The sequence below is a fragment of the Bos indicus genome, chromosome 6 (assembly GCF_029378745.1).
Source record: "Bos indicus isolate NIAB-ARS_2022 breed Sahiwal x Tharparkar chromosome 6, NIAB-ARS_B.indTharparkar_mat_pri_1.0, whole genome shotgun sequence".
NCBI classification, from domain to species: Eukaryota; Metazoa; Chordata; class Mammalia; order Artiodactyla; family Bovidae; genus Bos; species Bos indicus.
The window spans coordinates 65,594,765-65,619,419 of record NC_091765.1 but is presented as its reverse complement, the minus strand read 5'-3'; the positions used below and the strand labels follow the sequence as shown (position 1 = coordinate 65,619,419).

The following is a 24,655-nucleotide window of genomic DNA, read 5'->3' as shown; positions in this document are numbered from 1 at the left end:
TAATAAGACCCCTTGGTTCTCCTTATAAAGTCACAGAAAACCTGGACAAAGGAAGTAGATGAATGGAGATGAGAATATTAGTTTTATTTCTGACCAGTCTGGATTAAAAATATGGCTTGCATATGTGGTCATGGTTAGCCTTCCTATACTTTCCCCAAGGCATTTTGGGTTCTGCTGATAGACATACATTCTTCTGGTCACAGTTTCATATGTGTGGAACTCCAATAGTATAATCAAAAAAGGGACATTTTCAACTGTGTCTCTGGATGACAAGCTCATGCCTGATGCCTCTTGCTCCAGAGGAAGCAAGAACACAGGACACAGCTCTCCTAGGGCAGCTGGCTCTTAAACCAAACAATGTGGCAGAGCTGAAAACGTTCAGTTCCTTCTCCCAATCCCACTTGTCACAATTCTCTTTCAGGGAGGCATGACTGTATAGGGAATGGGGCTGGAAGTGTTATTTCATTATTGTTCCCAGGAAACTGTGGGGAACAGGGAAGAATAAGAGTTCTCTCTAATAGTAGATCAAACTTCTACAGAGTGGCAGTTCCTTTTGCCTCTTCAGCATAATAGAGTATGATAATTCTGAAACCATTAAATTTATTCTTCATTGTCCTTTGACAGTTGGGTTTATGTGAGTCTCAGAAGTGATTTTGATGTGCAGACTCTAGACTCCTCAAAGGCATACTTGCTTGGGTAGAGCTGCCATGAACTCTGTGATTGGTTGATAAACATCAAGGAGAGGAGCTGTTAGATGCCAGAAATTTGGGACGCTGAACATCGGTGGCTGCTTGCTGCTCAGCGAGTTTGCCTCCCCACCCGCTGTCACCCAAGGTAATTGCCAAGCCTGTTTGTGCCCAGGCAAAAATGTGAAGAGGCAGAGGCAAGCAGGTTCTTGAGCGATTGATTTCCAGAAAGTCAATAAATCGACAAGCAGATTGACTTTGGCAAATCCACAGAGAAGGACTGGACCAGAGAATAAAATTAGAGGTCTTGGGAGAAGAGATGACAAGTAGAGCAGTAGAAAGCTGATTCTGATTTTCCAAGAGCTCCAGAATTACTAAGGTTTTCCCGAGGCACATAGTAGAGCAGTGATTGAAGAAAGTGATTTTAAGAGTTTAACAGATGAATTTGAAGGAAATGGTGTTGTTTCACGAGGTGTGATGTGGGCGGAAGGACAGAGTGTCGTGATCCAGTTATATGATCTTGGCACCTGACGTGAGGCAAGAGATGTCACATTTCAGCAGGTTCAATGAAGACAGAGATGAGGCCTCTTGACTCTTGGAATAGGTAATACGTACATCGCCATCATGAGAATAACGAATGAGGAATGGAAACACATTTAAGTCCAGTGGTCTGATAAACTGATGAAGTGTATATTTAGAAAGGGCTGAAAGAATTTTACAATTGAATTGCCATTCTAACTAACCTAGTTGATTTCAAAGTAATGCAGAAAAATATAAGTAAATTATAAACAAGGCAGAAAACGTGCTGCCTGTTAAATTGTAATGCATTTTTTTCCAATCATGCTCTGATAGTGCTGAGCCTAACATGGTCCTGATTATTTGAAGGCTCTTGTGCCCAGGATCTTTGGCAATGAGGATTAGGAAGGCTACGTGTTTAAATATGCTATCCTATAGAAGCGCTAAAGTGAACGCTTTGTACACATGAAAAACCCTTCTCTTGTTTTAATTTAATAATAACTTTGATTTAAAGATAAATTTGAGACTCCATTTAACAAAAGTTATTTGTGGTTAAAAGTTCTACTGGGGGGAAAATGGAGCATCGCCTGACCCCAAAGGATGTATTATCTCTTCAATGAGCTCGCAAAGAGAGGGACAACTGCTGTTTAAAGCACCGTTTCGTAAAACAATCTGTTGAAGTATTTTTAAAGCATGATGAATGTTTAATTTAAAAGAAAAATATTGTTCAGGGCATTGAAATGCCAGGACTCAATGGATTGCTATACATTTCTCCATGTTTATACTATAAGAAGCAAACAGTTGCAAATATAAGGATTATTCAGGTTAACAGAATAGTGGCAAAAAAGAAAACAAGAAATTGGGATTGAAGGTATTTAATATAAATTACCAGCACTGATATGACTCACCAGGCAAATGAGAAAGCAAAGTGTTGGCGGGGGTGGAGGGTGCCTTAGAAGGGAGTAGACTAGGATATTTTTATCAGAATGTGCATATTAAGAGTCTACCTAGTTCATAGCTGCCTGCATGGTGTGTATAAAGTGAATTAGTGTGTTTAATTATATACAGACATCCTCAGAAGAAATTTTGGAATCTGAGATGCAAATAGTGCCAGGTCTGACATAGATGGGTCAAGACTAGATGACAGATTCAAATCTGAAATAAGATAATGTGCGCATGAGTATAGGCTGACTCCTAGAGTGAGAGAAATTACAAGATGAGACCAAGTGTTTTGATTCTTGAGATCAAAGCTGAATTCAAGAGGAACCACGGAGAGCAGCTAAAGTTCTACTTGTTGGCTGCTTTGCATTCTTCCAAACAAACAGTTTTGATGATCTTTAAAAGTCATCTAGCTCTCTGGTAGCTCAGTTGGTAAAGAATCTGCCTGCAATTCAGGAGACCCTGGTTCAATTCCTGGATTGGGAAGATCTGCTGGAAAAGGGATAGGCTACCCACTCCAGTATTCTTGGGCTTCCCTTGTGGCTCAGCTGGTAGAGAATCTGCCTGCAATTTGAGAGACCTGGGTTTGATCCCTGGGTTAGGAAGATACCCTGGAGAAGGGAAAGGCTACCCACTCCAGCATTCTGGCCTGGAGAATTCCATGGACTATTGTCCATGGGGTTGCAAAGAGTCAGATATAACTGAGTGACTTTCACTTTCACTTTCAGCTTATTTGAAAATGCTGAATTTACCAAATGATTTGGGTGTTGTGTTAATCAAAGGTCAAGAACAGGCATTAGAGAAATTTAGGAGTACTTCTCAGGGGAGAATTGAGAATCATGATATGATAAAAAAAAGGATAACACATTAAAATTCACACATTAAAATTCACACATTTCCTCTGTTTTTCTTGCTTTTCTTTCTATAGAAAATATGAGCCAGTTTCTTACTTTTGAAAGCTTTTCTAATTTAGGATTAGACTCTGGAATAACATAGTTCGTGACAATTACTTTCAGCCTCCCAGTCCAGAAATCTTATATCCTTTCCTACACATAACAGAATTTTGGGTTACACAGAACTGTGTAGTGAAACAAGAGTTTATTTTCAGCTATCACAGTGGTTAATAGCCTAGGTTTTAGTTGGACATGAGTTTTTATCCTGGCTTTGCTCTTTATCTGTTGTGTAACCTTGGGCAAGTAACATTTTTCCAAATGTCAGCTTCGGTATTTGGAGTAATACTTAGCTCCTAATGTTTTATGAGAGAAGATAAGCTAATACATGCAAAACACATGGCAAAGCCCTGGCATGTAGTATATACTTGGTAAAAGCTGTTTTTCATTCATTCATTCATTTATTCATAAATGTATTTATTTTTAATAAGTCTTCTTGAGTGTGAAGTATGTGTCAGCAATTGTTCTAATCCTGTGGAATATTATGAGTGCCTCTAAGTTTACATCTTTGTGAATAGAGCAGAAATAAATACACATAGTGAAGAATATTATGTAGTATGACAATAAGTGATGAATACTATGGAGAAAATAAAAATAAACAAAGTAGAGCAGGGAAATGAGTAGTGGGAAAAACAAAGATAAGATGAGCATTTTCCAGTTTCTATAAGGTCATTGGGCTTCCCTTAAGCAGTAAAGAATCTGCCTGCTAGGTTGGGGCATGGGTTTGATCCCTGGGTCAGGAAGATCCTCTGGAGAAGAAAATAACAGCCTACTCCAGTATTCTTGCCTGGGAAATCCCATGGACAGAGGAACCAGCCGGGCTACAGTCCATGGGGTTGCAAAAGACTCACACACAACTTAGCGACTAAACAACAGCAAAATAAGGTCATCAATAATGGCCTTACTGAGATGTTGCTGTTTCCAATAGTACTGAAAGAAGGTTGAGGGAGTCACCTATTGGATGTCTGGGAAAAGAACATTCTTCAGTGGGGAGCAGTGTAGTCAGTTCAATGTCTTTAAGGTGGAAGTATGTCTAAAATAAGGAAGCCAAGTTGATAGAAGTTAGGTATGTAATGGAGAGGATGGCTGACATCACTTACATCATTTTGTTGGCCATTATAGGAGTTTTGGATTTTCTCTGAGTGAAGTGGGTCATTGTTTCAGAGTTTGAAATAGTAGTATGGCATGACTCCATTTTCAGACTCACTCTGAGTGATATAATGAAAATAGACTGAGAAGAGAGAGGAAAGCTGGTAGACTATTGTTGTTATCCAGGTGAGGGATGACAATGTCTTGGACAAAGTGGTAGGGGTAGAGATTTTGAAAGGTGGCAGGGTTGAAAATCTATCACAGAACCAAAAGGTTTCCTGATGGATTGGATGTGGGTATGAAAGAGAAAGGCAGCTCAATTCAGTCGTACAGTAGTGTCCAACTATTTCTGACCCCATGCACTGCAGCACACCAGGCCTCCCAGTCCATCACCAACTCCTGGAGTTTACCCAAACTCATGGCCATTGAGTCAGTGATGCCATCCAACCATCTCATCCTCTGTCATGCCCTTCTCCTGTCTTCAATCTTTCCCAACATCAGGGCCTTTTCAAATGAATCAGTTCTCATCAGGTGGCCAAAGTATTGGAGTTTCAGCTTCAATATCAGTTCTTCCAGAGAATATTCAGGACTGATTTCTTTAGGATGGACTGGCTGGATCCCCATGCAGTCCAAGCGACTCTCAAGAGTCTTCTCCAACACCACAGTTCAAAAGCATCAATTCTTCAGCACTCAGCTTTCTTTAGAGTTTGACTCTCACATCCATACATGACTACTGGAAAAACCATAGCCTTGAATAGACGGACCTTTGTTGGCAAAGTAACGTCTCTGCTTTTTAATATGCTGTCTATGTTGGTCATAACTTTTCTTTCAAAGAGCAAGAGTCTCTTAATTTCATGGCTGCAGTCACCATCTGCAGTGATTTTGGAGCCTAAAAAAATGAAGTCTGTCATGGTTTCCAATGTTTCCTCATCTATTTGCCATAAAGTGATGGGACTGGATGCCATGATCTTAGTTTTCTGAATGTTGGGTTTTAAGCCAATTTTTTCACTCTCCTCTTTCACTCTCATCAAGAGGCTCTTTAGTTCTTATTTGCTTTCTGCCATAAGGGTGGTGTCATCTGCATATCTGAAGTTATTGATATTTCTTCCAGCAATCTTGATTCCAGCTTGTGCTTCATCCAGCCCAGCATTTCTCATGATGTACTCTGCATATAGGTTAAATAAGCATGGTGACAATATACAGCCTTGACATACTCCTTTCCCGATTTGGAACCAGTCTTTTGTTCCATGTCCAGTTCTAACTGTTGCTTCCTGACCTGCATACAGATTTCTCAAGAGGCAGGTCAGGTGGTCTGGTATTCCAATCTCTTTAAGAATTTTCCACAATTTGTTGTGATCTACACAGTCAAAGGCTTTGGCATAGTCAATAAAGCAGAAATAGATGTTTTTCTGGAACTCTCTTGCTTTTTTGATGATCCGACTGATGTCAGCAATTTGATCTCTGATTCCTCTGCCTTTTCTAAAACCAACTTGATCATCTGGAAGTTTATGGTTCATGTACTGTTGAAGCCTGGCTTGGAGAATTTTGAGCATTACTTTACTAGTGTGTGAGATGAGTGCAACTGTGAGGTAGTTTGAGCATTCGTTGGCATTGCCTTTTTTGGGGATTGGAATGAAAACTGACCTTGTCCAGTCCCAAGGCCACTGCTGAGTTTTCCAAACTTGCTGGCATATTGAGTGCAGCACTTTCTCAGCATCATCGGTAAAATTCCTGGAATTTCATCGCCTCTACTAGCTTTCAAAATGCCTGGAATTCCATTGCCTCTACTAGCTTTCAATAGTGATGCTTTCTGAGGCCCACTTGAGTTCACATTGCAGGATGTCTGGCTCTAGGTGAGTGATCACACCATCACGATTATCTGGGTCATGAAGATCTTTTTTGCATAGTTCCTCTGTGTATGCTTGCCACCTGTTCTTAACATCTTCTACTTCTGTTAGGTGCATACCATTTCTATCCTTTATTGAGCCCATCTTTGCATGAAATTGTCCCTTGGTATCTCTAATTTTCTTGAAGAGATCTCTAGTTTTTCCCATTCTGTTGTTTTCCTCTATTTCTTTGCATTGATCACTGAGGAAGGCTTTCTTATCTCTCCTTGCTATTCTTTGGAACTCTGCATTCAAATGGATATATCTTTCCTTTTCTCCTTTGCTTTTCGCTTTTCTTCTTTTCACAGCTATTTGTAAGGCCTCCTCAGACAGCCACTTTGCTTTTTTGCCTTTCTATTTCTTGGGGATGATCTTGAAACCTGTCTCCTGTGCAAGTCACAGACCTCTGTCCATAGTTCTTCAGGCACTCTGTCTATCAGATCTAATCCCTTGAATCTATTTCTCACTTCCACTCTGTAATCGTAAGGAATTTGATTTAGGTCATACCTGAATGGTCTAGTGGTTTTACCTACTTTCTTCAATTTCAGTCTGAATTTGGCAATAAGGAGTTCATGATCTGATCCACAATCAGTTCCCGGTCTTGTTTTTGCTGACTGTATAGAGCTTATCCACCTTTGGCTGCAAAGAATATAATCTGATTTCGGTATTTACCATCTGGTGATGTTCATGAATAGAGTCTTCTCTTGGGTTGTTGGAAGAGTATGTTTGCTATGACCAATGCGTTCTTTTGGCAAAACTCTATTAGCCTTTGCCCTGTTTCATTCTGTTCTCCAAGGCCAAATTTTCCTGTTACTCCAGGTATTTTTTGACTTTCTACTTTTACATTGCAGTGCCCTATAATGAAAAGGACATCTTTTTTAGGTGTTAGTTCTAAAAGGTATTGTGAACCATTCAACTTCATCTTCTTCAGCATTCCTGGTTGGGGCATAGACTTGGATTACTGTGATATTGAATGGTTTGCCTTGGCAATGAACAAATATCATTCTGTCATTTTTGAGATTACATCCAAGTACTGCATTTCGGACTCCTTTGTTGACTCTGATGGCTATTCCATTTTTTCTCCTAAGGGATTCTTGCCCACAGTAGTAGATATAATGGTCATCTGAGTTAAATTCACCCATTCCAGAAAAAAAAAAGAAAGAAAAAAGTCAAAGATAATTACAAGGTTTTACTCAAAGCATCAGCAAGAATTTCATTAAGTATTAAGATGGTTGGATGGTATGACCAAGTCAATGGACATGAGTTTGAGCAAACTCCAGGATATAGTGAAAGACAAGGAAGCCTAGAGTGCTGAAGTCCATGAGGTTGCAAAGAGTCGCACACAGACACCTTAGTGACTGATTAGCAATGATTATTTTACAATTTGTGGCTTTTTTTTACACTTATAAAAGACATTGAACTCACTTATAAGTGTTTGTAACCTGCACAAAGAATTTGTAAGTCTCCACAGCACTGCAAAAATGACACGTACTCAGTTGGTGCTAAATAAATGGCTTTTGAGCCTTTGAGGGGTAAGGAGACAGCTCTTCTGGTCAGAGAAAACAGTAAGGCATGAAAAGATAATATTACCTTTCAGAGAGTGTCTTCTTTTACTTTACAGCCTGGTCTAGGTCTGGCCTCCCTCTTCACTCCCCATTAAATTATCTGATCCAGGCACTCTGCTCCAGGCATTCACCAAGATCAATATGGTTCACCACAACCTTCTTGATTGCAGAAAATGGTCCCTCTTCTTATGCAGCCTTAGTAATACTCTGGCTTTATTGTTCTCTGGCCATACAGAGACAGGTGCTGTACAGTCAATGGACATGGACGAAATTGCCTCACTAAGTAAGTCTAAAAAGTCTGTCCAAAATTTTCCTTTCCTGGGCTCAGTTCTTCTGAACCCCCAAAGAGGTCTTGGTTCTTCTTTTTATGTGGTGATATATTCTTCAAAACTAAAGAGGACTGCCACGATACTTTCTGGAAATAATATATTTCATTTCTGTATCAGATTTATATTCTTGTGAACATTTACAGATGGGTGTTATAAAACTTTCACACTGAGAAAAGAGGCAAACATTATTATTTCTGGGAGGACCAAAGGAAAAATAAATTACATAGCTTACTTAGTATTTCTGTTTTTTTTTTTTTTTTGATCATAATCAGTGAGTCACAAAAATAAGCAAACTACTGAGACCCAACAGTTGTAAATAAAGTTCAGAAACGTAGTGTCAGTTCAGTTCAGTTCAGTCACTCAGTTGTGTCCGACTCTTTGTGACCCCATGAATCGCAGCACGCCAGGCCTCCCTGTCCATCACCAACTCCTGGAGTTCACTCAGTCTTAAGTCCATCGAGTCAGTGATGCCATCCAGCCATCTCATCCTCTGTCGTCCCCTTCTCCTCCTGCCCCCAATCCCTCCCAGCATCAGAGTCTTTTCCAATGAGTCAACTCTTAGCATGAGGTGGCCAAAGTCCTGGAGTTTCAGCTTCAGCATCATTCCCTCCAAAGAAATTCCAGGGCTGATCTCCTTCAGAATGGACTGGTTGGATCTCCTTGCAGTCCAAGGGACTCTCAAGAGTCTTCTCCAACACCACAGTTCAAAAGCATCAATTCTTCGGCGCTCAGCCTTCTTCACAGTCTAACTCTCACATACATACATGACCACAGGAAAAACCATAGCCGTGACTAGACGGACCTTTGTTGGCAAAGTAATGTCTCTGCTTTTGAATATGCTACCTAGGTTGGTCATAACTTTCCTTCCAAGCAGCAAGCGTGTTTTAATTTCATGGCTTCAGTCACTATCTGCAGTGATTTTGGAGCCCAATAAAATAAAGTCTGACACTGTTTCCACTGTTTCCCCATCTATTTCCCATGAAGTGATGGGACCGGATGCCATGATCTTCGTTTTCTGAATGTTGAGCTTTAAGCCAACTTTTTCACTCTCGACTTTCACTTTCATTAAGAGGCTTTTGAGTTCCTCTTCACTTTCTACCATAAGGGTGGTGTCATCTGCATATCTGAGGTTATTGATATTTCTCTGGGCAATCTTGATTCCAGCTTATGTTTCTGCCAGTCCAGCGTTTCTCATGATGTACTCTGCATATATCAGCTCCTTACAAATGGGAGAACTGGGTGAAAGGAGTATCAGGGCACTTTTTAATATGTTGCTTTAGCTATATCTGTCCCTGTAAATATAAACTGGATGTGTTTTTCTTGCATGAGGTATAAAGGTTCATTTATCAATGATTCTCTGCCCTTAGAGCAAAAGGCTGAGACTCCCATGTTGTGAGCTCAATGAAGGGAAACATGGGGTGAATTTTTCTGATCTATGAGCTGGGGTTGTATTCATATCACAGCTGCCTTTTAAAACTGCCTGGAGAGCTGCAGCAACAGTTTAAAAGTCTAGCGGGAATGGCAAGAACAAGAAAGGGTAGACAAGAGTAGGAATCATTTTCTGGTAAAACCCCAAATATATCAAAACCACAAGTTTATATCACAAATACATTTATTGGAAATGGTGCTGGAAACTGAATTTAGGACAGTAGGGGAAATTAACTACTCACAACAGTGTATGAGAGCAGAGAAGGAAAAAAAGATAAAATTTAAATGTAAATCAAAAATGAAATGAAGCAAAGTGAATATTTACATGAAATATTTTATAAAAGAGATATGATCAAACCTGAGAAATTAAAAGTATGTCTGCCCATGCCAAGTCACTTCAGTCATATCCAGCTCTGCGACCCTATGGACAGTAGCCTGCCAGGCTCCTCTGTGCATGGAATTCTCCAGGTGAGAATACTGGAGTGGGTTGCCATTTCCTCCTCCAGGGGATCATTTCAATCCAGGGATCAAACTTCCATTGCAGGCAGATTCTTTACTGCTGAGTCATGGGGAAAGCCCAATCAAAGGTATACTATAGATTAATAAAAAGTAGATTTAATTTTTTATTTCAAATATGGTCTGTAATCACTGTCCTTGAAAGTTCAGTTTTTCATGCATTAGTCTTGCAAATATACATATACATATATATTTCTTTTCAAATATTATGACTTTAAAAATTTTGACTGTAAAAATTTTTCTCATATCTCTACTTCTTTAGTAGTAAATGTCTAAAATAAAAAAATATTTTAATGTTCTGAAAAATATGTAAACATAGTTAGGATTCAGGGAAAGATCTAGAACAAAGTAAAACAATGTATTGATTCAGAAGAGAATTTGCATTAAATTGAGTGCTTTCTGCAGATGTAGGTGTAGCAGTCAAAACAGTTTTGAGAGACCACTAGAGATTTCTATCATCAATGTAATTTCATAGTTATCATTTTTTGTTCAACCTTTCATTTATCTCCTGCAACCAGTGAATCTTTTTTGTTAAGTGCTTTCTGCTACATTTCTGTCCTCACTTTGAAGTCTAAAACCTATGCTGTAGTCTTAGAATTTCTCCTTAATTAGAAGTCAAGATCTCCTATAATTGCATCAAAGTGCCTATCATAAGAGTTAATAATCATTAAATTTATTTATCTATTTACTAGTTTACTTGTAACTGTAAGATCATGAGAAATTAGTTGAAACCATGAGAAATGAGTTGAAATGATAGAAGGGAAAGATTCTGGGTGCAAAATAAAGCAATTTTAAAATTTTTATTTATTTATTTTGAAATTAATTAATTTATTTTAATTGGAGGCCAATTAGTTTACAATATTGTAGTGATTTTTGCCCTATATTGACATGAATCAGCCATGGGTGTACATGTGTTCCCCATCCTGAACCCTCCTCCCACCTCTCTCCCCATCCCATCCCTCTGGGTAATACCAGTGCACCAGCCCTGAGCACCCTGTCTCATGCATGAAACCTGGACTGGTGATCTGTTTCACATATAATATACATGTTTCAATGCTATTCTCTCAGATCATCCCACCCTCGCCTTCTCCCACAGAGTCCAAAAGACTGTTCTGTACATCAGTGTCTCTTTTGCTGTCTCGTATACAGGGTTATCATTACCATCTTTCTAAATTCCATATATATGCATTAGAATACTGTACTGGTGTTTTTCTTTCTGGCTTACTTCACTCTGTATAATAGGTTCCAGTTTCATCCACTTCATTAGAACTGATTCAAATGTATTCTTTTTAATGGATGAGTAATACTCCATTGTGTATATGTGCCACAGCTTTCTTATCCATTCATCTGCTGATGGACATCTAGGTTGCTTCCATGTCCTGGCTATTATAAACAGTGCTGCGATGATCATTGGGGTACACGTGTCTCTTTCAATTCTGGTTTCCTCAGTGTGTATGCCCAGCAGTAGGATTGCTGGGTCATATGGCAGTTCTATTTCCAGTTTTTTAAGAAATCTCCACACTGTTCTCCATAGTGGCTGTACTAGTCTGCATTCCCACCAACAGTGTAAGAGGGTTCCCTTTTCTCCACACCCTCTCCAGCATTTATTGTTTGTAGATTTTTTTGATAGCAGCCATTCTGACCGGCATGAGATGGTACCTCTTTGTGGCTTTGATTTGCATTTCTTTGATAATGAGTGATGTTGAGCATCTTTTCATGTGTTTGTTAGCCATCTGTATGTCTTCTTTGGAGAAATGTCTGTTTAGTTCTTTGGCGCATTTTTTGATTGGGTCATTTATTTTTCTGGAATTCAGCTGCAGGAGTTGCTTGTGTATTTTTGAGATTAATTCTTTGTCAGTTGCTTCATTTGCTATTGTTTTCCCCCATTCTGAAGCCTGTCTTTTCACCTTGCTTATAGTTTCCTTTGTGTGCAAAAGCTTTTAAGTTTAATTAGGTCCCATTTGTTTATTTTTGCTTTTATTTCCAATATTCTGGGAGGTGGGTCATAGAGGATCCTGCTGTGATTTATGTCAGAGAGTGTTTTGCCTGATTTCCTCTAAGAGTTTTATAGTTTCTGGTCTTATGTTTAGATCTTTAATGCATTTTGAGTTTACTTTTGTGTATGGTGTTAAAAAGTGTTCTAGTTTCATTCTTTTACAAGTGGTTGACCAGTTTTCCCAGCACCACTTGTTAAAGAGATTGTCTTTTCTCTGTTGTATATTCTTGCCTCCTTTGTCAAAGATAACGTGTTCATAGGTGTGTGGGTTTATCTCTGGGCTTTCTATTTTGTTCTGTTGATCTATATTTCTGTCTTTGTGCCAGTACCATACTGTCTTGATGACTGTAGCTTTGTAGTATAGCCTGAAGTCAGGCAGGTTGATTCCTCCAGTTCCATTCTTCTTTCTTAAGATTGCTTTGGCTATTTGAGGTTTTTTTAATTTCCATACAGATTGTGAAATTATTTGTTCTAGTTCTCTGAAAAATACCATTGGTAGCTTGATAGGGATTACACTGAATCTATAGATTGCTTTGGGTAGTATACTTTTTCACTATATTGATTCTTCCAATCCATGAACATGGTATATTTCTCCATCTGTTTGTGTCATCTTTTATTTCTCTCATCAGTGTTTTATAGTTTTCTATATATAGGTCTTTTGTTTCTTTAGGTAGATTTATTCCTAAGTATTTTATTCTTTTTGATGCAATGGTGAATGGAATTGTTTCCTTAATTTCTCTTTTTGTTTTCTCATTATTAGTGTGTAGGATGCAAGGGATCTGTGTGTTAATTTTATAGCCTGCAACTTTACTGTATTCATTGATTAACTCTAGTAATTTTCTGCTAGAGTCTTTAGGGTTTTCTGTGTAGAGGATTATGTCATCTGCGAACAGTGAGAGTTTTACTTCTTCTTTTCCAATCTGGATTCCCTTTATATCTTTTTCTTCTCTGATTGTTGTGGGCAAAACTTCCAAAACTATGTTGAATAGTGATGGTGAGAGTGGGCACCCTTGTCTTATTCCTGACTTTAGGGGAAATGCTTTCAATTTTTCACTATTGAGGATAATGTTTGCTATGGGTTTGTCATATACAGCTTTTATTATGTTGAGGTATGTTCCTTCTATTCCTGCTTTCTGGAGGGTTTTTATCATAAATGAATGTTGAATTTTGTAAAAGGCTTTCTCTGTATCTATTGAGATAATCATATGGTTTTTATCTTTCAATTTGTTAATGTGGTGTATTACACTGTTTAATTTGTGGATATTAAAGGATCCTTGCATTCCTGGGATAAAGCCCACTTGGTCATGATGTATGACCTTTTTAATATGTTGTTGGATTCTGTTTGCTAGAATTTTGTTAAGGATTTTTGCATCTATGTTCATCAGTGATATTGGCCTGTAGTTTTCTCTTTTTGTGGCATCTTTGTCTGGGTTTGGTATTAGGGTGATGGTGGCCTCATATAATGAGTTCAGAAGTTTACCTTCCTCTGCAACTTTCTGGAAGAGTTGGAGTAAGATAGGTGTTACCTCTTTAAATTTTTGGTAGAATTCAGCTGTGAAGCATATAACTGTAAGACCATGAGAAATGAGTTGAAACCATGGGGAATGAGTTGAAATGATAGAAGGGAAAGATTCTGAGTGCAAAATAAAGCAATTTAAAATTTTTTAAAAATTTAGAAAGAATCATATACTATAAATAAAAGGATAGCTCATGAAGCCTTCTCCAGCTTCCCAGTTTTGACTCACTGATCTTCATACCTTCAGCCACCTTCTACCTCCTGACACCACAGCTTTGCATATTTGATTATCTTTATTGTTTATACATGCTTCATGGACAATCATCTCTTTACCTGTTTATTTCCTCTCTAAGATCACGATGACTACATATTATGTCCTTTATATGTCTTTTATCTATGTGTTGTTACATAGATATGCAGTGTAACAATCTACTCAATTACCGGACATAACTGAGCGACTGATCTGATCTGATCTGATCTGAAGGAAGAGAAACAGGAAGAAAGGAGTAAAGAAAGAAAATTTATTTATCAATGTCTCAGTATCTTTTTACATGTAGCCCTCTTCAGAAGTTATACTCCAGTAAAAGTTAATTTTAGAAAAGTTACAGATTTAAGATAGAATGATATAAGGCTTTTGATTTAAATATGGGGCAGTTCAACACCAAAATTTATATATTGGTGTGCTTACATACATATACATAAATATATACATATATCACACACTCACATATATACACACACCAACATATTTTGTATATATATATATATATGTAAGTAAGTGTTAGTCGCTCAGTCGTGCCTGACTCTTTGTGAACCCATGGACTGCAGCCCACCAGGCTCCTCTGTCTGTGAGATTTTCCAGGCAAGGATACTGGAGTGGGTCGCCATTTCCTTCTCCAGGTGATTTTCCCAACCCAGGAATTGAACCTGGGTCTCCTGCACTGCAGGCAGATTCTTTACAGACTGAGCTACAAGAGAAGCCATATATATATATATATGCGTGTATATATATGTGTGTGTGTGTGTATATATATATATATATACACATACAAACACACACACATACCCAAATCATGCACACATGTATATATAAATGTAAGTATGTATACATACTAATATGAAACATATATTCTATCATATATATGATACAATAAAAAGTTGAAATGACTTTATATTTTGTAAAAGTAGCACTGACTATTTAACGGGTAGGTTTCCTTATATTTTTTTATACATTATTATATTTCCTCAAATGTGTAACTTGAGACTGGTACATGACAAGTGTGTAATAAATGCATATAAGATGTGAGTCTACTGGCACTACTCAAGATATCAAACAATCTTAAATTAAATTGAAAATTGTTTCATTGGTTTTTGAATGGCATTTTATTATTGGAATGGTTATTAGCATGGAATTTTTAAGTCAGAAAAAAGTGTCTGAGTATAATTCTCTCTCTAAGTAGCTGTTGAATTTAGATGAGGTAAAATGAATATAATTATGCACAGTTCACAGGGTGATCATGAAAATATATATAAAAATTTAACCCAGTCCATGCATATAGTAAATGCTTAATAGGTGATAAGTTCCTTTTATTATCACACAATGGGAATTCAAGTGATAGGACAAGTACTAAAGGGTTGCTATATAAGTTTCTAAAAGTTCCTAATTATATGTTAGGTGTAGAGTAATCATAACATTTTCCAAAGCACACACTGTCAGGAAACAGCATTCCAGTCATGGGTGATGAAGTTAATTACTTTAGGAGATTTCTTTTTTCCTGTTATACTAATGTAGACCAAATTTATTTTTAAGAAGACATTGATACTATCATCAAATTAGAATATCAATAAGCTCCATTTTATAAGTACAGAGTTTCTTTCTGAAGCTGATCCAAGAGATTCACTGTGGCTCAACTGGGTAAAGAATCTGCCTGCAATGTGGGAGACCTGGGTTAGATCCCTGGGTTGGGAAGATCCCCTGGAGAAGGGAAAGGCTATCAGCTCCAGTATTCTGACCTAGAGAATTCCATGGGCTGTATAGTCCATGGGGTCGCAACTGAGTGACTTTCACTTTCACTTTTCAAGAGATTCAGGGAAAGACAGCAAAAGTTTGTAGTACTGCCAACAAGTCTCTTCATGCATTTACCTTTAGGATGTTGTAGATGAAAAATACTGGATTGTTGACTATGAGAACTGAACTCTATTAGAAATGAAAGAAAATGATTTTTATGCTTTTAACATCTAAATTGGAAAACTTGCCTTAATTTTTCTCCATTTATAATTAATTTAATTCTGGAGTCTACCATCATGATAATTTTCCTACGTGTAATTTATCCCAGGTTATCCATAGGTGTAAAGATAATACTTTATCTCATATTTGAGTATGGCAGAATTTATATGGCATTATCCTTGATCATCAAGAGGCTTTTTAGTTCCTCTTCACTTTCTGCCATAAGGGTGGTGTCATAGGAACTAAAAAGCCTCTTGATGAAAGTGAAAGTAAAGAGTGAAAAAGTTGGCTTAAAGCTCAACATTCAGAAAATGAAGATCATGGCATCCGGTCCCATCACTTCATGGGAAATAGATGGGGAAACAGTGGAAACAGTATCAGACTTTATTTTTTGGGGCTCCAAAATCACTGCAGATAGTGAATACAGCCATGAAATTAAAAGACACTTACTCCTTGGAAAGAAAGTTATGACCAACCTAGATAGCATATTGAAAAGCAGAGACATTACTTTGCCAACAAAGGTCCATCTAGTCAAGGCTATGGTTTTTCCTGTGGTCATGTATGGATGTGAGAGTTGGACTGTGAAGAGGGCTTAGCACCAAAGAATTGATGCTTTTGAACTGTGGTGTTGGAGAAGACTCTTGAGAGTCCCTTGGACTGCAAGGAGATCCAACCAGTCCATTGTGAAGGAGATCAGCCCTGGGATTTCTTTGGAAGGAATGATGCTAAAGCTGAAACTCCAGTACTTTGGCCACCTCATGCGAAGAGTTGACTCATTGGAAAAGACTCTGATGCTGGGAGGGATTGGGGGCAGGAGGAGAAGGGGACGACAGAGGATGAGATGGCTGGATGGCATCACTGACTCGATGGACGTGAGTCTGAGTGAACTCCGGGAGTTGGTGATAGACAGGCAGGCCTGGCGTGCTGCGATTCATGGGGTCGCAAAGAGTCGGACACGACTGAGTGACTGAACTGACTGATCCTTGATCATAATCTTCTGTGATTATCATTTTCTGATGCTCTATGTAGGTCCATATTATTTATATAGAACAAACTGTTGGGAGCTGTTGGGTCATTGGTAGAGTGGGAAAACACATAGCAATGTAACAACTCCTCATGAATTAGAAGTTACAATATGATTTGAATGTTTCATTTGAAGACATAAAAGCTTCTGGAACCAACAGAAAGGTTATTAAATACCCCAGGATGGCAAGGACAACTTTATAAAGAAAGTGTTATTCGAGTTTATTTTTTAAGAACAAGGTTTAAATGAGAGGACATTTTATATAGAAGGCTCCCCCAGTGGCTCAGCTATAAAGAACCCACCTGCCAATGCAGGAAACTCAGGAGACATGAGTTCCATCCTTGGGTCAGGAAGATGCCCTAGAGAAGGAAATGGCAACCCACTTCATCATTCTTGCCTGGAAAATCCCATGGACAGAGAAGCCTGACAATCCATCTCAGAGTCACAAATATGTCTGAAATGACTTGGTGACTAAACAACAACAATTTTATATAGTGGAAAAAGCAAGTTATCCCCCCCACCCCCAAAAAACCTGAAAGAAGATGACATGAAATTGAGTATGGTTATGGCTGAGATACACCATGTGGGGCAAGATTGGGTCAATTGGAAAGATGACAAAGATCATGAAAGAGCTGATGTGCTATGCCATGGTTTTCAAACTCGGTCTTTGGGGAAAGGGTAGTCTTTGAGGAAAATTTTGATCAGAGAAGAGACATCACATATTTTTTTACTAGTAGTGTCATGGAGGCTATATAGGAGTTGGTGAGACTAGAAGCAGCAAAGCTTGAAGAGGCCATTCCAAATGTCATTGCCAGTGAGGATGGAGAGGGGAAGAAAAGTCAAGAACTGTAGGATAGAGTCAGCAGGACCTGGTCAGCAATTAAAATGCTGAATATGAGGAAGAAGTTCAGACTGAGACTATAAGTTTGACAATTGGCAAAATGATGGTGTCTTTTACCAAGTCTAGAAACAGAGGAGGCAGAATTTTGAATATTTGAAGTCATGGCCTACATGAGCCTTTGAAATTGTATTTTCAATGTCTGTACTTCTATTACATTTAAATACTTTCTTTCTACACAGTAGTAAAAAGAACTGCAAAATTATTTTGCAGAGTAAATGAAAATATCGCTGTCCACAGCAGTGTTCTGTGAGGATGGTGAAAAGGTCATAAAGGAAAAAATCAACTAGCATACTTTAACTTAAGCACCTTATTTTATAGTAAAGAAAATGAATAGGGAAATTCTTTGAATCCCTTGTATTAGAAATATATATACAATATGTATACATATATATGATTTGTAGTCCTTAATGCATTAAGAATACTCCATTTATGTTGATTTATAAAATAATTCTTTATGTTAAAAAGGTAAAAGTTTATCCTTATTATATGTTGGCTTACATGTGTTCTCAGTCGCTTCAGTCTTGTCTCTTTGCAGTCCCATGGACTGTATCCCGCCAGGCTCCTCTGTCCATGGAATTCTCCAGGCAAGAATACTGGAGTGGGTTGTTAGTCCCGATCTTCCTGACCCAGAGATCAAACTTGCATTTCCTGAAGCTCCTGCAATGCAGGTGGATTCTAAAGAATCCATTGCTGAGTCATTGGGGAGTTCCCATTATATATTGTGCATGAGAATATTTATTTTTATTATGTATTGGGGGAGCAAAATATAAATTTATATCAGCATAGTTTATAAATTCTCATAACTTAGTTGGTAAGCTGGTTTCTATTAGTACTTAGAGAACAATTTAGGATTTTGAGTTGGTGATTAATAATCTCCATGTTTCTAACTAACCCAGGGACACTAGATCTTTAATAACCTGTGCTCAGGCTGCACTTTGACCTCTTAGGGTTCTAGGGCATCTGATGTGCTCTGTATGCCATTCTTAACAACTTGGTATGGGATGGAACACTAGGAGCTCCTCATAAGAGAATCTAACATGTAGTAGCAGAAGTGAGAACTTAGAGAATTCTTCATTTTTTCCCTTGTCAGAGTCCCAACATAACCTTGAGGAACATAAATTGCTCCTGGTACCACTAACCAGCCTCCCTTGGGAAACATTCTCTCCCTTGTCTGTCAGGCAGGGGATGTCTCTGAACTGTACTTAGTAAGCCCTGAGTAGCTATTTGTTAATTGAACCAAACGGTCCGACTAAATCCATGAGAATCAATGTGCATTCATTCTCCTCTTCCTTTTTTTCTTTGGTTTCTTTTACTAGTGCTTTGGGGAGAGAAGAATGTCTTCAGCTTCCTCACAAGAGTAAGCTGAATCATTATATATCGAAGGAAGACATTTCAAAGAGAGAGACAAATCTTCTACCTGACAGTGGTTCTAAGGACCAGAACAGTCCCAAATCCTGTCGAGGATAGATAAACTCTCCAGTGATATCAAAATCAGATTGATTTGAAACCCCTAATCAGTGACTGTCATGATGGGGTATGTTTAGTTTATCCTTTGAGGACTTTGTATCCTGTCCATAAACATATAGGCAACTTGATCTTGTTTAAGTGTGCTAGTGTTAGACTCTCAGTCATGTCTGACTCTTTGCAATCCCATGGACTGTAGCCCTCCAAGCTTCTTTGTCCTTGGAATTCTCCAGGCAAGAATACTGGAGTGGGTAGCCATACCCTTCTCTAGGGGATCTTTCTGACATGGGGATCGAACCTGGGTCTCCCATATTGCAGTGGATTCTTTACCATCTGAGCCACCAGGGAAGCCTTTGATTCTTGTTTGGGATCCCCAGATGGGCTATACTTTTTAAATCAATGCATTTTCATTAGGAGGAAAAATAAAAGATAAAAGATAAATAAAAATAAAAAATAAAAGATAGATAAACAAACTAGAAGAACAAACAGAATATATAAAAATTCAAAAATTTTAAAGCATCAGGAATCTCATACTGAGAGGAAATTTCATGTATTCAATATATGTTTATGTTTCATGTTTCCAAATCATCACAAGGAATCAAAGACCAAAACTTAAAAATACCATGAAAAGTGATTGTATGAAAACACAGTTCATACTGATTTTATTCTTCTTCTTAACTCTTTCTGATTTTATGGGCACTGTATTTATCAAACATGTGTTGAGTGTCTACTGGGAGGAAGATTTTGGGTAAGGAGCAGCAATTCTTTTGTGGTAGAATGGTAACGAATAATATTATCAGATTCAATGTTTCCAACTTTGAATAGGAACAGTAAGTGCCATGTAAACAAAAATAACTTAGAAAGTATTCGTTGACTTGAACAAACTTGACTGATGACAAATGGCACGTGTAGGTGTTTTGGGAATAATCCCAGGAAGCACAGTGTCTTTGTTGTTGCTGAGAGTAAAGCAAAACACAGCAATGACTAACTTGTCTTAAAACATGTGCGTGACAGTCTATTCGTGCTACACAGTGAGCAAAATTATTAGCATCTTGATCTTTCTGAAGAGATGTCATCTACAGTTTGATTTTACTTTTTGTATTGTGAGCTCACATACTACTTAATATTACCATTAATATCAAAATTACAGGGGTGAAGACAGTAGAGCTTGTTGTTTGGATGATTAGCTCCAATTAATTAATATATTTTAATACAACTAATATCTTTCCCAAGTCCTTAATTATTATTGTCTTTTCTTCTTAGAGTAAGTGAATGATATTTGGTACACAATCATTTGGGAAGTGATATCAACAGACACTAGCTGAAGGACAAAATGTCCAGGGAGGACAGCCAAAGCAGGGTACCATCATGAGCAGGTTACTGCTGAGTACAGTTGGGGTTTCATCCCATGGAGGTCATCTGGGAAATGGTGTAGAGCATGCCTGAGAGTTGTGTCCATTGAGAGAGAGATCAAGTTGAATTATATTTCCTCCAACTCATCAGTCATTTGTTGATGGCTCTTCCCAGGAGCACAGACTTTTCTGCAATTCCTTTCTGCCTTGTGCAGCCAGGGAAAGCCCTCAAGGAGAGAATCACAGAAGCTTGCACCAGAACAGCCCAGCATGGCAAGGAATCATGATTGTCAAGAGAATATGGACAAAGGACTGGCAGCAGATGCTCCATTGGTCTTCTATGGATGTATACTATTGTAAATGTTGTTAATGTAATTATTTAAACTATCAAATTTTTGACTTGGAATCATCATTTATTTTAGTAAAAGTGATGGAAACAATATTTTGCACGTAACTCGGAATTTCTCTCCTCTCCAGGAACTTTCCTGCCTCTAGACCTGAAAACCTACTTCCATTTATTTCAACACTCTTCTCACTTGACATAATTAAGGATAGTCCCTCCTCCTTCCCTCCGTGTATATATTGTGAGCCTTTTTAATGAATGCATTACACGCTTACCCAGGAATATTTCTCTTTTATTGATCTTGTCTCCTAAAAATTCAGCTGCTCCCTTAGTCCCTTCTGTCTGCATTGGCAGATGCTTAACTATCTTCTACCTTAAACCAGCAAGCAAAAAACTGTCTCTCCAGTTCCCCCACCTTCCCCTGTTGCTAGAGTCCCCTTCTCTTTCACAATCAAGCTTCTCAAAGAGTATATAAAATCACTCCAGCCTTTTCCTCTTCTAGAAATCCCCTCTCTCCAAGCTGGTCACTGCACACATTTTTTATTTTACTGATGGCTCCCAAGTCTCTAACTTCAGTTACTGTTCCATACCTCAGATTACTGGATTTCTTAGCAGCAGTGACTGCATAACTCATTTCTTCACAGGGGTGTAAGCTGCCTTTGAAGACTAGTCTCTAGTTTTCGGGACACTTTATTTTCCTCTACTTTTTGCGAATATGCTTAACAGGAGAATATCCCTTGCAATGCATATGTTCTTTATCTATGTTTATGAAGTCTACGAACTTTGAAATCATTTTCTTTAGGGCAACTTTGTATACCTGTGTTCTGTGTCTTGAGGTGTTTCTTTTACTGCTTAGAGCTTTGAAGGTAATTTTATTTTTTTCTCTTTATATTCTTAGTAGGCACCTCATTGCATTCATTAGGATGACCATATTCTACCTTACTTTTTACTTGTCATGTGGTGTGTAAGTGGGTATTCTTTCATATTCTTAGCATGAATATTTTCATGTATTTTTATCATCACTCTTTTCTAACTTAACAACTCCAGACTGAGGAGAATACTTCCATTTGCCTATATTTGGGTAAAGACTACCTTAACATTTTAATTTCTCTCCTCTAGTACATTTTAAGTCAATATCTATAACGACTAAAATTTTATTCAGTTGTTTGAGTAAATGTGAGAGTATGATTGATTTGGTATGAGTAAGAGGAAAAAACATATATAAGTCAGACCCAGGACCAGCTATATAAGTTGTGAGACCCAGTCCAGGATGAAAATGTAGGGTGCTTTATTCAGAATATAATTAAGAATTTCAGGGAAGTGGAAAGAGAACATTAGACCAAGCACAGGACTCTTCTGAGCACAAATTGTATAGCTATGGAACAGACCCTGTACAGATATTTGGGGGCAGGTGACAGCTGAGAATTAACTTTATAGATGAGTTTCAAAACAAAATTTCATGAGTACCATTTTTTGGAATAAAATAGTATATAAAATAACAAAGTTGAATGAATATATTTATCTGGAACACCATACTATGCTTTGGCACAGAGTATTGTGGAGAGTAGAATATGTCATTAATAAGAAAACAGTTTTAAATTAATTCTTGACTGAGATCCAATACTTTGTTTACCTTGAGTGCTCAGGAACAGATTGCATGCGTCCTAAAACCTGACTATGTCTACTCTACAAAGTGTGCGTCGTGGGGCACATTTCCTTAACTATCCATATGTCAGTATTTAAGTGTATTGGGATGATAGCAGAGACTCTATCTCACAGATTTGTCATGCAGTTATTATATGTTAAGACCTTTGAAGAGTAAACGTTCAGGCTACTCTGTTATTTCAAAATTCTTTTGCTTTAGTAGATACTATATCCTAATTGCTGTCTTATGGTTGTGAATTAATGTCCAGTATAATGTTAAAATATTTCATGATATTGTTTGTGTAGAGTTACACATTTGTCACTTAGCAGTTAAGGCATTAAGTTCATGATGGTAGAAATTAATGATGTAATTTTTTTCTTGTAAGAATATTGAAAGGGCTTTATTTTTAATTTTTTACTTTGAGCTTTCCCCCATCGCCATTTGGCTTATTTGAAAATCAGAAATCTAAATCACCTGTTTAGCAGAGCAATCCAGCTAATTATGCTACACTTTATAAGTTACATAACTTCCAAATCTAATTCAATTTAATTTTAGCAGTTCAGGCATTCTTAAATACATTTAAAAGCAATCTTTTTTGGAAGTAATCCTTGTGATTAAGGAATGTTATTTGCTTTTTTGTGTCACTGAATGATAAACCTTTTTATATTAATATGAATTATGTTTGTTTATAGTGATTATCAATGTGTTTGTGCGTTATTGAGAAGATACAGTAGTTTACAGTCTACAAACTAAATCTCTACTATCATGAAATACTATCTGAAATATTTGGTTTAATGATCAATTTTAGGACTGTATCAAACAGTAAGGATAGTAAGTGTATTTTATTTTCCATACTGGTACATTTAAGATAGTTTCTGAGAAACCATTCTGAGCTGAAAACAAAAGGCTGTCATAATTTAATTTAGCATTTAGGACTGTGAGACCCTAGGGAATAATTAAGCCATATAGCTGTATTTGTTGGTTGTGAACGTTGAAAAGAAAGCAAACAGCAATATTCCCGATTATCACAGAACTTTCTTACCATGCCATACTCTTGACCACTTCTCTCGCTCTGGTTATCATAATATAATATCTATATTCAATCTCTTTTTCTCATACCAGACAGTATTACCGAAGTCTTCACTAACATCTATGTGACCAGTTTTGGCCCTGTCTCAGATACAGACATGGTAAGTTTTTCATAATATTTTTACTTCATATAATGGGAAGTGTGGGAGAGAATTCAAAATAAACACATATTTTTAGTGTTATAGATTACGTATCTGTCTCATGCCTGTTTTGCCTGTTTGCTGTGCATAGTCGCTCAGTCATGTCCGACTCTTTGCAACCCCATGGATTGTAACCTGCCAGGCTCCTCTGTCCATGGGGATTCTCCAGGCAAGAATACTAAAGTGGGTTGCCATGCCCTCCTCCAGGGGATCTTCCGAACCCAGGGCTCTAACCCAGGTCTCCCACATTGCAGGTGGATTCTTTACCATCTGAGCCACCAGGGAAGCCCCATGCCTGTATTAGTTTGCCCAAATACATGGAGAGTTAAGGCTGTTAATCTGCTTGTAGAACGGTGTACCATTGTAACTTAAGTGGTCAGATTAACTCTTTATATTTTATATTATTTTCAAAGCTTTCTACCCAGCTACAGTGTGGCAAACAATTGTTTAAACAAAGTAATGATATTACTGAGAAGCATTTTCTAAGATTAAAACCCCTACTTGACTTCCATATGTCCATACAGTTTCATAGATAACTGCTTCTTACAGGTTGTGGTCATGATCAGTGTTACAAATGGAAACCTTCTACTGCCATTGAATAAGGTAGATTTCTGGTCATACTGGTCATATCAATAAATACAGTACAGGTGGCAGAGGATGAGATGGTTAGATAGCATCACCAACTCAATGGACATGGATCTGAGCAAACTCTGGAAGATAGTGAAGGACAGGGAGGCCTGGTGGGATGCAATCCATGGGGTTGCAAAAAGTCAGACACGACTTAGCATCTGAACAGCAACAAACACTCCTCATTTATAATAGATACATATAAATCAATCTAAGAAAACTAGAATCTTAACGCTTGAATTCTATGGAACTGGTCTTTATTTTTCTTTAAAATGAGATCAGGAGAAGAGGGAGAGTGGTCCGTTGGGTTAGAAATCAGTGCACTAGACCAATCATCACTAAATTCTTGGTTGAGCATAAGAATTTATTAGACTACTTGCAGCATCTTCTACTGCTACCTGTAGTGCTGTACTATAGAAATTTTTTC

At 37.8% G+C, this 24,655-nt stretch overlaps 1 protein-coding gene across 2 annotated transcripts in view; it reads left to right on the top strand.

Moving 5' to 3' along the window:
• GABRA2 (gamma-aminobutyric acid type A receptor subunit alpha2) overlaps nucleotides 1–24,655 on the top strand; it is a 147,841-nt gene that overhangs the window by 33,247 nt on the left and 89,939 nt on the right. For both annotated transcript variants that reach the window (XM_019962686.2, XM_019962687.2), the window contains exon 4: nucleotides 23,495–23,562. In XM_019962686.2, coding sequence (XP_019818245.1) covers nucleotides 23,495–23,562 — 68 coding nt within the window. The remainder of the gene's footprint in view (nucleotides 1–23,494; nucleotides 23,563–24,655) is intronic.